This window comes from Plectropomus leopardus, chromosome 4 (genome assembly GCF_008729295.1).
Source record: "Plectropomus leopardus isolate mb chromosome 4, YSFRI_Pleo_2.0, whole genome shotgun sequence".
Classification (NCBI taxonomy): Eukaryota; Metazoa; Chordata; class Actinopteri; order Perciformes; family Serranidae; genus Plectropomus; species Plectropomus leopardus.
The window spans coordinates 34,834,666-34,852,133 of NC_056466.1; the positions used below are offsets into that span (position 1 = coordinate 34,834,666).

The 17,468-nt window shown below is 40.4% G+C and overlaps 1 protein-coding gene across 1 annotated transcript in view; it reads right to left on the bottom strand.

The window, feature by feature from the left end:
• Positions 1-14,080, bottom strand: part of si:dkey-237i9.1 (SEC14-like protein 1) — a 50,246-nt gene extending 36,166 nt beyond the window's left edge. Inside the window, exons 1-2 of the mRNA XM_042484982.1 lie at positions 13,729-14,080; positions 12,084-12,173 (exon numbers count right to left, since the gene is read on the bottom strand). Coding sequence (XP_042340916.1) covers positions 12,084-12,146 — 63 coding nt within the window. The 5' untranslated portion in view covers positions 12,147-12,173; positions 13,729-14,080. The remainder of the gene's footprint in view (positions 1-12,083; positions 12,174-13,728) is intronic.
• Between the last annotated feature and the right edge of the window lie 3,388 nt (positions 14,081-17,468).

Consider the following 17,468-nt stretch of genomic DNA (forward strand, 5'->3'; position numbering starts at 1 on the left):
CTGATAATGGGGCATTTTTATCATGACGTATTATTCCAATACTTAGATTTTAAGCCCATAAATAGCGCTGACAATATGAAGCCAGACTACTTTCATTTATTTACTGAGGGCAGCAACTACACACCCCAATGCAGTGGCTGGGGGTACACCTTTAAAGTTGGTTGAAGCTGCCAATTAATATTTGCAATAAATTTCAGCTACATCTTAGCCTTTTTTACCTTCAGATGTGCACAAACTATCACTTATCCATATTGTCAATCCCTAGTTCTGTGTATAGACCTTTTTAAACATGACATCATAATCATTCTAAATGGGTCCAAGTGTATTTCCTGTTGGAATGTTTGTAAATGAAGTAACTGACAGGAATAAACAGGGACTAAAGCTGCTGCCGTAGCAACAGAATAGCAATGAAAAGGTCTATAAGGTGGGACTGGACAGAGTGGTCTCACCTTTAATCTGCCACAATGGGTAGCAACAGAAACAATGTCTGTATAAAAGAGAAAAACGGGAAGGATGGGATCATAGGCAGAACAGGTGTGACGTTTTGCCAACTTGTTATAAGTGCGAACCACCAATGTTAACAGTTAGCTACTAACTCAAAAATTAGGAGAACAATAAGGTCCAGGAGCTCCTTCCGCTCCGAGCAGAGGACAAGATCAGCTGCTGTATAACAGAGATGGCAGCTGATCAAATGATTGTTGTTTTCATGTTATTCCATTGTTAATGGTTTGAAAGCACTACAAATACATATTTTTTATGTCACCCTGGGGGCAGGCGCTGTTGTGTTACATGCTATGCATGTCACACGTGTTTTGGTTCTGCAATTCCAGCATATAGCCAATAAACACCCACTGGAGTTACATGATGCCATTGTTGTTTGATTTTGTGTAAAAATGCCAGGGCAGCATAAAGAAAGGACTTTGTTGTCGCCCTATAGTGCAGTCTCTGTGTAAAAAGGGTTTGTGAGAATGCACACAAAGCTAAGGGGAAAAGAAAGCGATACATAGTAGGGAAGGAATATAAAGCTGTATGGGGGTGGTTTGTCACCTACCACTCACACTGGGTCACATCGAAAATCTGAGTGCAGAGTAGTCCTTTCTCACACAAGGCAGTTGTTGCCTTTTGGTTTCTATTTCAAGTAAACACCCTTTTCAGATTTTTTGCCTTCCAATAGACTTAAAAAGATGAACCTTGCCTTTTACAAGTTAAAATCAAGGAGAAAGAGCTTTAATCAGTCCTAAAATAAAACCTCACATTATCAGGGAAAAAAGGCAGCAGGCATACACATCTTAGGATAGACCATGACAGCATACTGTACGTCACAAAGCTGCTGCATAGATTGAGTCACTTTCTACTGCTACACACTGTAGCACGGTTGCGGTGTAAAATACAGGGTCGTTGTGTAAAAGTATGTGCGTACACATTCATCTGTGTCTAGCAGAGCGAAGCAGAGAGGGGGAGGGGAGCTGTTGGGGCAGCATCTCGACCTTGCAGCAAGAATGAGGGTGAATGAGTGTCCTGGCGATCAGTGAATGAAATCAGCTCCAGAATTTTCTCATAGGCTCCCAGAGTCACGTGATGGTGCCACAGTTCTTTATTAATGCTGTGTGAAGCAGCGTGCTGGAAGATAAGCTGCCCTCCCCGATGCAGGCCGTAACTCTTCATTGTTTTTGGCAAACGGCAGCTAGCTGAGTAAGTGAATTAGACACTGCAGACAAGCTCAGATTCATTCAGAAGAGTGGACGGAAATTCTCTGAATCAGAACAGACAGGTGAAATGCTGGGGAAAGCAAAAAATCAGCAAGGGCTGCACTGGGGCAGGCACACTACATTTCTGTCTTGACTCTAAATCTCCAATCATGAGCTCTCTCTGAATAACTACAAGTGTAACCAGTTTTCATTCTATTCATCTGTGCTTTCTTGTTCAACACACCACTGTGGCATGAGAGAAAAGATAGTGTGAATAAAATGACCTTATTTCTCTGCTCAATGCAAACAGGAAGGTGAATCTCAGCTTCTGTGAGTGCACGCCTGCAGACGGGAGACCATTAGCTGATAGAAGTAACGGACAAGCCAGCAGCTCACAGATGGATTAAAACAATTGAGTAATGCTGCTGCGCCGTAGAATTGGGTTGCAACAGCCTTAACCAGACCTGGCCAGAATTGGGTCAGGACACGGTGGGACAGGATGTCACCCTGGCAGGGCCACTCTGCGCTTAGCCAGACAACACAGAGTGAAGCAGGACAGAAGGATGAGCCAAGTTCTGAAACACTGGCTCGACAGCAAACAGGCACAAAACAATGTGTTGGCGTTTCAACACTTGGAGAAGCGTGCTAAGGATGACCCACTTATAGACAGTTAGAGGAGGCACAAGGAGCTCAAAGTAGTTCATGGTGTAAAAGAAGACAGAATGAGCGGATTACAGGATCAGAGCTCCCAAGTGCAGCAGCAAAAATTATCAGAAATCCTGGTAACATGAGCCCTGTTGTCTTCAAACAGCTGGGTTTCGTTGCTGCTAACTAACCGACCAAAAGGCAAAACAGACACAGATATGCATCTATTCGACACATGCACTTCCAAACTGTTTTTATTTCTGCTTTGCATGATAGGGGCTCAGATTTTAAAAACATTTCCTTATGCCAAGTTCGCACAACATGACTTTAGCCCTGATTTTCGTCTTGCCATCAGTTTCTGGAGCTACCTGACAAAAGATCATGAGAAAATTGGCTTGGCGCTAAGGGCTGGCAATTGATTGAAAATTAATCGAAACCGAAATTCTTAGCGACGTAATCTCACCCATGCCAGATGTTTCGGATTTTTTATATTCTGTTAATCCTTTTCCCACCAAAGTTGCCATCTCTCATGCATCTGGCATGAGTCTCACACTTTTGGGCTCTGTCTCACACTCTCAGGACACCGAGGAAAATCTCACGCCAAAACATTGGCGTGAGAGGTGTCGAGAAATCATGTAATGCAGAAATACAGCTGAGTCTCTGACAACAGAGTTGTATGTGCTTCCACGGCGTTTCATTATGGCGGATCAAACTGCTGATGGTCTGACAGCAGCGCAGTGAGAAAGACAAACAGAGTGGAGCTTCTCCTCACAGCACCAAAGTGTCTGAATGAGCAAACAGACAAATAACTGGCAGTGAAAAGTGATTTCTTTAGACTTCTACAGACTAATTTGTTTTAGTTTCAGGTTTTGTCAGGAACCCCATTTACCTCAAGTTTGTGTAACATCAAGCTTTTAATTATTTTTTTTAAAAAAACAAACAAAAAAAAAAAGCAAAAAACAAAATAATTGTTTGTAAATCATAATCAAGGTAAATTGTTCAATTGATCGTGATATTGATTTGCGGTCACATCGCCCAGCCTAACTTGGGGCTCATAAATCATCAAAGTGGCAGACTTTTTGATGTTGGCAAATAGTGTATTGTTGTCCAAAGTATCAATATAATATTGTATCGTGATGAAACCAGTGATTTACACCCTGGTATTTATGTTTCCCATGAATTGACACAAAGCTGATAACACAATTAAACAATCACAAAACTTTCATGATAAGGTACCCTACCAACTATCACAGGTGTCCATGTGATGAGGACTCTCTGTTTTCACAGCTGGTACATACAATAACTGAGTTATGAAAGAGCAGCTCATACAATCTGGATTATAGGAAACAATCATTTGCAGCAATACACTGAAGGTCTCATTAATGAGCCTCTGGTAACAACTTGTGTTAGAGCAAACAACAGCTCTCAGTCTGTCTGAGGAGGAGGTGTGTGCAGTGCACCCTGTCACCCTTTGCTTTCACCTTACTATAACAGAGAGTGTGAACACTGAAATTCAGAGAATCTTAAGTTGCACGTTTGTTGCCCAAAGGCAACTGTGTTTGCAGGCAGAGCTCAGCCTAATGTTGCTAACACAGTCTGGGGTAACTCTGCCACTCCCTTTCATTCTCTTTCCTTATGTCTGTCTTTTTATGCCATTTCTGTTAGTTAAATGTATTTTTGCACTGGTTCCTCATCTTTAAGCCAATATATTTGATTGTATGTTCTCTACACTAAACAGTACATCTGTAATGTGCGATGACACACGATTACAATTAGTGTTTAGTGTATGCATTTGTTTGTGCTGCCACTGATAGAGAGGATTTAGCCACTAAAGAAGGAAACATCCTGCTGCCGATAGTGCCAACAAGCCCAGCAGGCATTAAACTAGCATGGCACATCCTGTTCTTCCCCCCTGCAGAAACTCCACCAGGACAGGGGCAAGACCAAAGCACTTTGTCCTTGTGGATTAGGCCCATACGTTTCCATGGAGCAGGTTAGGCTATGGTAGGCTTAGACTCAATTAATTACCTCTCTCTGTAGCATGCATACTGATCTGGGAATTGAGGGACTTAAGATATACTTATTGTCTTTTAAGCTGAACTATAACAGGCAGCATCAACTTAGTAGTTATTTACTATTTCAGGGTAAGCCTGTTTTTTATTCCCCCTTGTGGCTACTGAAGTCATTCTCATCTGTGGATGTGTTCCAGAAACAACTGTCGCTTCAGGTCTGAAACAACAGCAAGAGGGGTATTGTGTTGTGCTTTTCACATTCCTATGTGACTCCCTGAGGACAGACTAGAGGCTCTGAGACTGGACTGCTGCGATAATGGCAGCAACAGCACGACTACATTTCCTGTTATTGAGATGCAGCAGCAAACTCAAGGGACCGCTGTGGCTGAGGGTGATTCTAATAAAAAAACAACTGCTTCTGTACTTCCTTACTTGAGTGATACTCTTTTATAAACCCTTAAAAAAAAGTCAACTTTGTGGAGCGATAAGAAGGCTATCAAGGTCAATGCTTATACACATTGGTGTTTGTGTGCTTTTTGGAAGCTCAAACAAACCCAGTCAGCTGTGTTGGTACACCGCCACTGAGAGTCAACAACAGTCGTCTGACATCTGCGCCTGAGTTTACTTTATCTCTAAAGGAAGTTTAGGGTTTAAAGGCTCTGACACACAGAGCAGACAGTCAGCCACCAGTCGATCTTGAGCTGTCGTTGAGTGTCAATCGCCCTAGCCGCTGTGGTGTGTCCCATGCCGTTTGCCCTCGCTGGTGCTCTTTCTATTAAAGTCACTCTATGTGGTGCACAGCACATACCACCAGAGCTCAGCCAGGGATCAGCAGGCAGAGAGAGACTGTGGGAATAATGGCATGTTTTATTAAATCTAACTCGGTGAATAAATGATTTATTTTGATCAAACCGGAGCTGATGATTGTTGGAACAGTGAACTTCTTTACCAAGACTGTTTGGATGAGATTAATTTTGTGTCTGTCAAGTTTGAATTAAGTGTGTTTTATGATGAGTTAGCAAGGCCATTAAGCCTCATCAGTCTTCCGTGACAGAGAGAAAGTTGAATTCAAAAAGTGTCCAGTTGTATTTTTTTTGTCGAATAAGGATAATAGGTGTGTTTCTTCATATTTTTGGGGTTTCTATTGTGTATTATTAATCTGAAAAGCTGAAAGTATGTACCGCACTCTTCGTGGGAGGTTGTTAGTGCTGCAAACTTATACCATGATATACCGCAAACCCCAGTGAAATTTCAGGAAGGTATGACGCTATGAAATATTCAATAACACACAATCCTAATAGAAACAAATTTGTTATTTAAGTAAAGATTGTTTTTCTTTGGCAGAAACCTTTCCTGATGCTTGTGTTGTTGTTCAAAGTACAAAGTAAATATGCTTTGTTCTTTCAACATTGTATTGTATTATTAACATGTTAACTGACAAACTAACCTCAAGATGGTCTTCCGGTTACCCTTTTTGAATAACAATTACAGACAATCACATTACAGAGGTGCATTGCCTTTCATGCAGGCACAGGACATAAATAGTTTGTTGCCCATCGGCTGTAATCTTTGCAGTGTGTTTATGCGCAGCAAGACACAGGCGACGGGAGGGGACGCAATAGGCAGCTTTCATCGCCACTACTTCTCTGATGTCGATTTGGTGTATCTGGGCCTTTAGAGTACATACTGAAGGTGCCATGTTGTGCGTTTTACCATGGCACCATTCCAAGCTAGTGAGTTGTTTCAGCTGGTCTCTTTGGTGTCAGGCAATCCTCAACATCAGGCGTTCCTATGATAAATCACTGAGTGAAACAGTACAGCAGAATCTTTAATTACATGTCATGTCTAAAGCACAAGCCAAAAATCAAAACAAGCAAAGCAACACCACCCAGTGACACAAAGGTACTGGCAGTTAGTCTTCAGTTTTTTTTGTTGCTTCATTATGTCCATGTCGTAGTACACATGGGTAATTTCATTCTAAAGAATAAAATTGATTGCCTTTACAGCCCATGCTAGAATATGTCATAATTGTTGTGGTTAAAAATACAGATTGCAAAATCAAGAGATTCGAATTTCAACTACTAAATTTTGAAGAGGAACAGGGTTTCGGTCCGTGGGTGGGGGCCCTTCTGTGCGGAGATAGCATGTATTCTCCTGGTGTCTGCGTGGGTTCTCTCCAGGGTCTCCGGCTTCCTCCCACAGTCCAGAGACATGCAGGTCAGGTTGATTGGTGACTCTAAATTGCCCTTAGGTGTAACTGTGAGCGTGAGAGGTTGTCTGGCAATACGTGTCGCCCCTGCGATAGTGTGGCAACCTGTCCAGGGTGTACCCCACCTCGACCCTTGCGAGGACCAGCGGTTATGGAAAATGAATGAATGAATGCATAAATTGTGAGGAGAGTGTCAAATGTACCAATAAGCTGTCAACACTGGGAATACTGAGAATAACATGTTCCAAGTAGAGTACAGTAACCACTGCAGAACAAACACAGCTGAAGGGCATCTGAGATACAAACATGACTTATGCAAGAGTACACTCAAGGCAAAGCAGTGTTAGCCAGAGGTTGAAATACATTAACAGCACCTGTCAGTGAGCAGAGTGGCTCCTCAAGGCTAAATATCATCTAAACTAAAAGAATGCATTTAACAGCTTTAATGAAGGAATGTAGAGCCTTGGTCTTTACCCTCAGAAGAGTAAATGGACATTTCAAAGAACTGGCAGTATCCAAACAACAGAGTCAAGTGGAGAGAGAACACCAAATTCCTCAAAGCAAAATGTCAAATATAATCCCCCACCAGATGAAAGGGAAAGCCGCTACTGGCAAATATTCAAGACGTATCTGACAGAAGAACTGGAGGGAAGAATAACAAGGTTGAACTTAGCTTTGGCCCGATACAGTAATGTGCATATTATTTGGAACCACTCTGCATAATGCCTAGGCCTGCTTGCATAATATGAACACCTTATGCACATCGGAAATTGACAGTAGTCTGATCTTAAAAGGGGAACACCACCTAAATTAAGAATTTGTCATTTCCATGGCCTTGGAAAGTCAACTCAATATTTGTGAACATCAGCTCCTCTTCATTAAAGCCAGAAACCAGAGAAGTAATGGTGCATTCCATTTGCAGAATTTCCACATTCCCATTCAGAAATTTCAACTGGAACACCCCCTCAAGTTAGATTTCCAATCGGCAAAAAACCTCACCAACCCTGATTCCAAAACCCAAAGTGGCTGCTCTGCACATCAACGGTAGTGAAAGCTGTAGTCATATAGTAGTTATCAGAACTTCTGTCTTATTTGTGTCTCATTAAAACAGGTGTACGCGAAATAACTTTTCCTCCATTGAAATATGAGATGTAGTTGATAGAACGCATTCCAGCCATGTTTTGACAGACAACAAGAACAGCCAATGATAATACGAATAGCGTCCCAGCGAACCAAATGCAAAGAACAACTTTAACTCTATAATACAGCTGAGTGTTTGACAACCGAGTAGTTTGCGCTTCCACAGTGTTTCAATATCGTGGATTAAACAGCTGATGGTCCAACAGCAGCGCAGTGAGACACACAGAGCGGAGCTTCACAGAACCAAAGTGTCTGAAACGGAGACATTTGGTGGAAAGTGCCATCTACAGACTACTTTGTGTTATTTTCAGATTTAATCTGGCTTTGGGTGAATTATTTAGAAACAACAGGATGCATCACTCCATGTCTCATCCAGCCGCTCGCGCTGAGCTCTCATTATTATTACCGGGGGCAGATGTAATGTTTTGGGGGCCTACAGCCGCAGGCACATTACCTTATTTTCACCCTTTTCTCTGACTGGGAATGTTGGTGAGCTGTTGGCAGCTATAGGAGAAGTAGGCCTACCCAAAAGTTGTTCTTTTCCCCCTGAGTTAAATGATTAATAGCACAGAAGTTTCACAGAAGATTCACAGAAGTTAAAGTCAGAGTCCTGCAGTCAGGAGAGGTTGGCCTATTATCAGCACAATTTGCTTACATTTAGTGAACTACGAGGGCAAAAAAACTCACAAAAAAGCAAAAAGCAAAATAATCATTCATTAATCGTACTTGAAGTAAAATGTTCAATTAATTGTGACACTGATTTTAGGTATGAGGTTTGGACCTTTGCTGGGAGGAAATTTTAATAACTAGACCGCCAGTTGGTGATGCCTGTTCTACAGTATATTTGTCATGTTCAATGTCTAACAGAAAATAAATATTTAAACTAAAATTAAACTTATGATATCTTCATATCTCACTTATGAGTAAAAGGAAACATTTAAGCTTGACAGAAATAGTTATTTAATGTAAGTCATGACATACTGATATCCACTGATATAAAAAAAATATCGTGTTAAGACTTTTTTCCATATCGCGCAGCACTATTGTGACCACATTGCTTGTGTCTTACCATTAGATCATTACACTAGTAAACGTAAAGTAAATGTTTTTCTGTATCCTGACTTTTAACATCTACCTTATCCGCTGCTGCCCTAGTTTAGATACACCCAGGGCTACTCAATTAGTTTTTGCAAAACTAAGCCTGTCCCATCGACAAAAAGCCCATGTGGTGGGTCATCTCCAGCTTACTAAATGGTGTAACTCTGCTTTGCTGTCATTATTATTTCCCCCTTCAGCTGCATGCTTAAGACCCAGGTGTAGGTACCAGCCCTCTATATATAGCCATCTGTTTGCCCAGTGCTCAATCCTGCCTGTGCTAAGGAGATTTAGTCTTCCTGCATCCTCATTCTCGCTGGTGTAGAAAGCTCATCCCATTTAAAAAAAAACAGCCCTTTGCACCTAGCGTGCTAAACCATGTAACAAAAGGAAGTCCACTCAACGAATCTGTGACTAGTTAGAGTGTTTGGTTGAAATTGACGTTGTGTAATCAGGCCAGGGCTCTGCAGGCCACATTACTGAGAAACAGCAGCTGAGGTCAAAACACTGCAGAGTAAACCATCCATCTACTGTGAAATGATAGTTTATGGTGTAGCATGCAATAGCTTATCATTACTTTCTCTTTCACTGTTTTTAGAAAGAAAATAGATCTCAGTTAAATGATAAAGAAATGATGTGTGAAAATATGAGGAAAATGTATTCTCTCATGTCTTCCAGACCCAGTGGTGTCCAGAAAATACATTATAGGAAGAGACACTGCAATGCAGAGGCTAAATCAAACATTTGAACTCCGGACAATGTTCAGAGAATCAGGTCCACGCACTGTCGAGAGTTTCCCTTTCACACATGTAGCACACAACAGGAGACTTTCTGTAGCCCTTTTCCCACTGCACATAAAAAACCCTACTAACAGCCATTAACATCTGGCTGTTTTATGGGAGAGGTTACAATGGCATTCACTCCCAGGTCAAATGACTCTGCAGTAGTCTCTATTATTTATCGGCTTCTGCTCTGATCTGCTTCCACCACCATTAATGGAAATACAACATGCAAATTTCGTCCCCTTTGCCAGCGCGATGCAACAATGGGCCACCAGAAAGCAAGGTCTGTCTCAATCCAAGCAGCGCTCATTCCAAATGAGTCTGCACTGAATTTGAAAGAGAGACTAAGTAAGTAAGAAGTATGAAAAAGAGGTTACCGCTGTAACATTTTCACTGGCCTCCATGCTGCTTTAGTTTATTACTCTGTTTTCCATACAAAATTGGCCTATCTGTGAAGTCAAACATGACTCACCAGAAAAAAGACAAAAACACAATCACACACACAGACAAGCATACTGTCTGCAGCAGAGCCCTGTAAACCACTCTGGTCTACTGCCTATTGCCTGTTTTTAGCGGGTTTTCCAGTGTTTAAAAACCTGCAAGACATGCTGATTTTGCTGAAAAGGGGGTATGTGGCAGAAGCATTCTCACCCACTCGAAGTATTCTGTTTGGCTTAGGTGAGGGGCAGTGCCTGGGTAGAGTGCGCAGGAGGCAGGACATGACGCAGATTGCACTGCGGTTCCGTAGTCAGTTTGTAATTTAGCCCAAAACAACAGTCTTTTTTCGTTCCTTAAATTCATCTGACCATTTTGACGCCTGCTCATATCGACAGAAGTTCCCAGACCTCGTTGACTCTCCAGGTAGACATTCTTGTTGCCATCTTTTTGTAAATTTCTTCTTTCTTCCTTTTCCGCAAAAAAATCACTTAAAAAATGTCTCCATACACTTACTTACTCGTGGTGAATTCTCAAAACAATGCCTTGCTCTGTTCACAAATGCACGGTTATGTCTAGATAATGTCAGGTTTGCAGGGGTATAGTGGCCCTTTCAACACACCATAGTTCCTAGGCCTTTTAGTCTGCAATGTGTCTCGTTTTGACTCATGTTCAAGTTCGTTATGTAAAATCCAAGTACTCATGCAAGGCTGGAAAAACATTAACAAGGTTTATTTTGGAATACAAAAAAAAAAAAAAAATACAGCCAGCAAAGTCTTTTCATAATCACATCTCATCTGCTCCACTACCAACTTGACGCCTGTTCCCATCTCCCATAAAACGGCGAAACACATTCCTATACGATAAAGCCTGGTCAAAAACTTCTATCGATCCACACCTATGCAGACTTGTCGTCATCTTCTAGCATGTTGTCATCGTATCCTCTTTTGTCATGCGCACTAAACTGCCTTATGACACCATAGCTGTGGTACATGACAAACATAACTTTAGTTTACACTTCTACTATACACCATTCAAAATATACAGAAACTGTTGCAAAAACTTGAATCATATCAAAACCTATATAATATGTCATGTAAGAACATTAACATTTTTACCTAGTATAAAATATGTGATTAAGTGGCTCTTACAATGGGCTTCAGTTTGTGTTTTCCATTTCCTGGGGTAAAAGACTGGCAAGTTGCTTTGTATGGCAAACTATAGGTATAAAAGAGGAAATTAACACAAGTTCCAAAATGCAGGCAGAGAAAGCAAAGATGGCACTAGAAACACTGCTGAGAAGGTGATTTAAAAAAGAGCAAATAAGAACCAGAGGGACATGCAAATCCACAGCTCCCTCTGCACTCAACATGAGAACTCATGCTTGAAAGTCAACAACACACAGTAAGGCAAACGCTAAAAGCCAGGCAAGGCACTGAATTTTTTACACCAGACCTGAGGTGGAACCTCTGTTCGACAGAACTGCACAGTGGTGTCGTATATTCAGATGCTGAGTGTGCAGATGTACAGCGCAATGGTTCCACACCTCAGTGAACAGTGAACAAATCTTAGACCTTGAGATGGCAGGAAGCCCGATGGAGCAGGTAGCCCACATGATGTGTGTGTTGTGGGCCGCAGGGGCATAACCTCTAGAGTTACACAGTCATGACTGTAGCTAGATAATCACTTGCCTGTTTTAGGCTGCTGCTGGTGTTTACACTGCAAGCAAATCAAAATGCTCCAAGTCAGTTTCTTTAATCTGAGATATAAACTGTTAAGTTTTATGTTGTCACTGCTTATTAGAAGCCACTCCTGCCAGTGCAGCAAGCCAACACCGAACTCCGTGGATTCGAATGGTGATGTGGGAACATAAAGTACACTTCATGCAGTGCAGTGTGCCTTCAACAGCAGCATTTTGAATCTGTGAGCCAATCATATGCAAGGTGTGTAATTCAATGACTACCTTCCAAGTGACCTCTGAAACGCCCACTCGCCAGCATTACATAACTTTACATCTATGGCATGCAATATTCATGTGGACACAGAGTCCACTGCAAATACAGGTAAAGACACTTACCGCCATCACCAGCTCAAAGGGATGCTTATACACCCGCACAGGGGACTGGTACTTCTGCACCATGGTGGGGATTACAGCAACACCAACAACCTGAACAGAAAGAAGAATAAAATCAAATTAAAAAAAGAAACAAACTATGATCATATGCCTTGGTGAAAGAAAAAAAGCTGCGATGCAAGATATTTTATTCACTCTTGGCATCATCACAATAACCATTTGCAAACTTGAGTGCCAAAAATTCAGCATTATAGCTGCATCTGGCCCGACAATAGTTGACTCAGCGTGAAATTAAGTAAAGGTGTGCTTTGGCTTACTGATTGAATGATGCCAGGTGCTTTTGTGTGTGTGTGTATCTGTGTGTGTGTGATGGCAAGTAGCCCAAAGAACTAGAAAACCATGTATAGTAATGGGTTGCAGAGAGGAACTCTCCTGAACTGTGACCACGATGTCACTGATCAATGGATGCAGCATGTCCAGCTCATTTATCAGAGACTGGACCACTGCAATCGCTTTTCACTGCTACTACTGGGAATATAACTTAGTTGGGTTCATCTACTATCTTAACAGAAGCTCAGGTCACATCTACACATCAATAATGACAACAATTAAAAAAAGACAGACTAATTCTTCAAATGGAACATGCTGAAGGCGAGAGAACAAGATGAGACTGGAGTAGGGATGTGCCACATCATATCGTCCATGACAAAATCATATTGTGAAAATGTGCTTAGAACTGCTGTTTTGTTTTTGTTTTTATTTTAGTACATGTGGATTTTCTTCTCTTTTTTCCTTCTTTTTACTATTTTTATAAGTCATTTTCTTTAACGTTTTACTAATTTCTTGCTATTTTGGGGGTCATTTCTTCTTTTGATACTGATTGTCTTCATACTATGTTTTTGAAAAAAATCAAGCAAACTTGCTCAGGTTTCAAAGGGTTAAAAGACAAATGCATGTCGTGTTCTACTGAAAAATAAACAATGTCGTGTAAAGACAATATTCTGCTTACTCCTAGTATTTTTAAGGAAGCTCAAAGTGTGGCCTGAACTTGATGTTCTGTGTCTGTCCAGCATGCTCATACATGCCTGTAATTCCTGCAATGCAGGGATGGGAACACCGTGGCTGAGAGCAGGGGTGTGAGCTTCATTCCCGGCACTACTTACACAGGGATCAGGACAGGCAGACTAATAATAACCGGGCTGGTGCTAACAATATACAAACCTCAGTAGTCAGCTACGTCTAACTATAACTACTGAAATACACAATTACCGTCATGCTTCAGGATCTGTCAGCAAATACAAAGACATGTCAAAACGAGACAGTTACTTCAGTGTTCATGAAGAGATTTCAGGTGACACATTGTCAAAAATGTAAACAGGAACAGGCTGCAACGTTCGACAGTTTTAACTGAAACAGGGCTGGAAAAATGTTTAAATCTCCAAGTGTTATGTTTTAGCTAAAATTCAAATAATGACACTTGGGTAGTTATTTTAACACAGCCACCTTGACAGTGTTTAACAACATTTGCCACGCCGACTTGTTAGCTTACATAACCACAGTGTTCGCTAATTGAGGCTAGCCCGTCAGCTAGCGCTTATTTCTATTACATCGCTGTCAACTTGAAATACATCCCATAAATGATGCTTACCGTGGATCTAAAGAACTAAAGAAATTGGGCTGGTTTATTCTGGTTAGTCGTTATTTCTTCTGAATGGGCTTTCCAAGCCAACTCTTGCCATTCCCCTCCTCGTCTCCTCACTTCGCCGGGTCCGGGTGCTCAGATGAAGCTAGAAGCTAAGGGGGGGTTAGCTATATTATGCTAGCTTGCCATGTAGCCGGAGCTAACGGGCTAATGGTGGCAGCAGTCCTCCTCACAGTCCGACTCCGATGACCACAGAGACAGCGATGGACTAAGTCTCCTCAACGGTCCCGTGTTGAATTAACGCCTGTGTGGAAGTGTCGGCAGGAGGACAAGAGTGTCTCAGTCAGGTCCTCCTCCTCTCTCAGTCATGCCTGTGATGCCGTCGCTCCGCCCCGCTTCCTCCGCTCAGGTTTTTTCCAGCTCCCACAGTCAGAGCTGCGTTCATAAAAATCCTCTGAGCACATCTGTTCCACGGAAGGACACCGGAGGACAGTCATCTGTGAGCAAAGCTAACCGTCAGTCCTGAATGAAACATAGCCTACTCCTTAAGGCACGATATTATTGCTTTATTTCATGGAATCTAATGAATTATGCTGCAGTCACAAGGGATGTGCACAATTATCTGTAGTTTTCATTTTTGCAAACAGATGAGCAGTGGCCACTAGATTACCCTTTCAAACCAATTTTCAGGTAATTTTCAAGTTTTTTTTGTAACTAATTTCGGTTTGTTTTTTGTTTTTTTGTTTTTGTTTTTTGCAAATATTTGGGTGTTTTGTTTTGTTGCTCATTGACGTCTTCCCATGTGTTTAAAAGAAATCAAGCCAATATGATCAGGTTTCAACAGGTCAAAATCATGATACCACTGCTTCTATTTAGACCATTCTTCTTTTGAAAAATATTTCTAATAATTCTGATTATTCTATGGCTATTTTCTTAATCATTTGGAGGTCATTTCTTCTTTCGTTGGTCATTGCACTCCTCCCATGTTTCCGAAAGAAATCAAGCCAATTTTCTCTGGTTTCAAAGGGTTTCCACTGCAGTGTGTTACAGCTTTTTTTCTCTTTCTTTTTTTCCGTATAATTATCTTTATTTAATTGAATGCTTTCCACCATGAGGTTTACTTATAATCTGAGATATATATATATATATATACCCATTGCAACTGAGACTTACATTTAGTGGTGTTCCTAGAAATTCGGGATACTGGGGGCTTAGCCCAGACCTCCAGAGAGGAGAATGGGGGATCATGCTGTGGATTTCTTTTTTTTTTTTTTAAATTGATGATGAACAAGCTCTATATTGATGCTTTTTTATGCATCCTGGCAGCTTTTTTTAAACTCTTTTTTTCCTTTACAGGATCTTTAATTTTGGTGTTAAAATGAGTAGTAGTTCACTTGTAAGTAGTTTGTATTGAGTAAAAACAGAATACTTTACAACTGCTAGCATTAAACATTTATTCACTACAGTTGGAAATACAGTCAAATGTATCAGTTGATTTCAACAGTGGTGAAATGTAAGTAAGTGCATTTATTAAAGTACATGTACAAACGGAATGATAAATCATTAGATCTGGGGCTTTTACCATTCCATTACCATTACCATTACCATCATTATTAGGCCAAAAGTCTTTAACATACATTTAGCTTACATATTTAGATCCAAGGCTATTTTAAAACACTGAGGGCTTGGAAAGCAAAGCCTAACAACACCACTGCTGACAGTTCACATAACATAACATATACTTTGAGCATGAGCAGGTGGGAGTTTATTTTAAACTGACCTGCTTACTTAAAGGGAGATTCCAGCAACTTAAAATTTGCACTTCATAAAGTCAGGAGACTTGCAAGAGACACGATTTTGAAATAGTATGTCCAGAATAGAGGCAAAGGCCTAGATACCACAATTTTAACCCTTTGAAACCTGAGCCATTTTAGACCACAGGTAATCAACACCAGCGCACACATTCAATGGTCACTGTATCACTGACATGTAAAAGGAGCTTTGTAAACGAGTGCTGATCCTAAATATGAACCAGCTAACTTACACACCTGACACGGAACATGGCTGCTGCCGTTAACATAAACAAAAACAGGAACTAATGGTGTAAGGTTACCCTGAAAGTATCCGTGGTGGGAGAATGACTGTTGGAACAAAAAAAAAAAAAAACAGCTACAAAAAAACCCTCAAATGAAATGGAAAAAAAACATTTATGTGGTTTATCTATGAACAATTAACCCTTTAAAATCTGTTCAAATTGGTTTGATTTCCTTTAAAAACATGCAACAAGCAACTTAACAAGACATGGCCCGAAAAATAGCAAGAAATTATTAAAAAAAGTTACAAGAAAATAACCTAGAAATAATATATATATATGTATGTATACATACATACATATACATGTGTGTGTGTGTGTGTGTGTATAACAATTGGGCAGACTCTAAAGAAAACAACAAACAAGAAATACTCAAGAAAATGACCTAAAAAGTGCTGACAATCCAAAAAATATATATTTATTTTATATATTTAAGCATTTTTTTGTAACATTATTTTAAATATGAAATTATTATCATTCTAAATATCGTTTTCAGGACTTTAGGTTTCAAGGGGTTAAAACTGAAGCTTTACGAGTACAGATTTTTTGTACTGTGTGTATAGAGTTGCACAACCCTTGTCTGGACTGGTGTGGCCCGTAAAGCCTCTGTTTAGTTCTCAGAGTTAAATACATTCACATCCTAATTATGTAAGAGGTTTAGCAGCGATGGCGGTGGACGATAGCAGTAAGGCGATTGTGTCTCAAAGGACAGGCTAGTTTGTACAGCCGCCACACCAAACAACAGCAGCTCAACAACAGCAGCAGGTCCATCCCAGTGTTATTGCATGGTGACATAATGTCTGGCCGGAGGAGAATGTGTGCATAAATGATGTGATCTGATGAGAATCCATTATGATAAAGGAATACGCCATTCATAGTGTTATCACAAAAACAGGATGTGTATAAATATCACAGCTTTGGCTCGGATTCAATCATTGCAAAAGGTCATCATGTTGTGTGTTGGTCTGTGGTCACTTTAGTCAGTAAAAACAGAACATTTAGGCCTAAATCATGCAGAGCAGAATAAGCTCGGCAGGCTGACGAAAAATACCAAACAGCGATATCTCAGCTCCATATACATCCTGGTTTTTATTACCTCCTTGTATTCATCTTCCCATCATTCCCTGCACTCTCAACAATCCAGTGAAGACAAAAATGAATAACTGTATGCCCTCGAATTGTAATATGGAGTGAATTAAGAAATGGATGTCCAGTTATTCTAAATAGAGTTATTTTACTGGGTAAAAGATTTATTTTTGAACTAAAAGAAAAAGAACGTTTGACATTCCCTCATTTTTTCTCTTTTTGAAACATTATTTCAGGTTAGAGGGCAATATCACAGATAGACAGGGAACAGTGCAGCACTATGAAAGAAAATGGAATAGATTTAGGCCATGTTTAGAAGACTGATTATCATGATGACTGTGCTTTTATTTGTTTTTTTCTTTAGTAATGAATAATGTCTTTGTCATCTGTTTGTGGCATGTTGATGGTTTGTGATGTGTTGGTAATCTTCTTGTGTGTATTTTTTTAATGTTAGAAATATAATAAAAAATATATAATAAAAAAAAAATCTTCATATTTATAGACTTCTAGAAGTCTCGTCCTCCATGTACTTGTGTGTTGGAATTGTCAATAGTTAGATTTGAAGGCC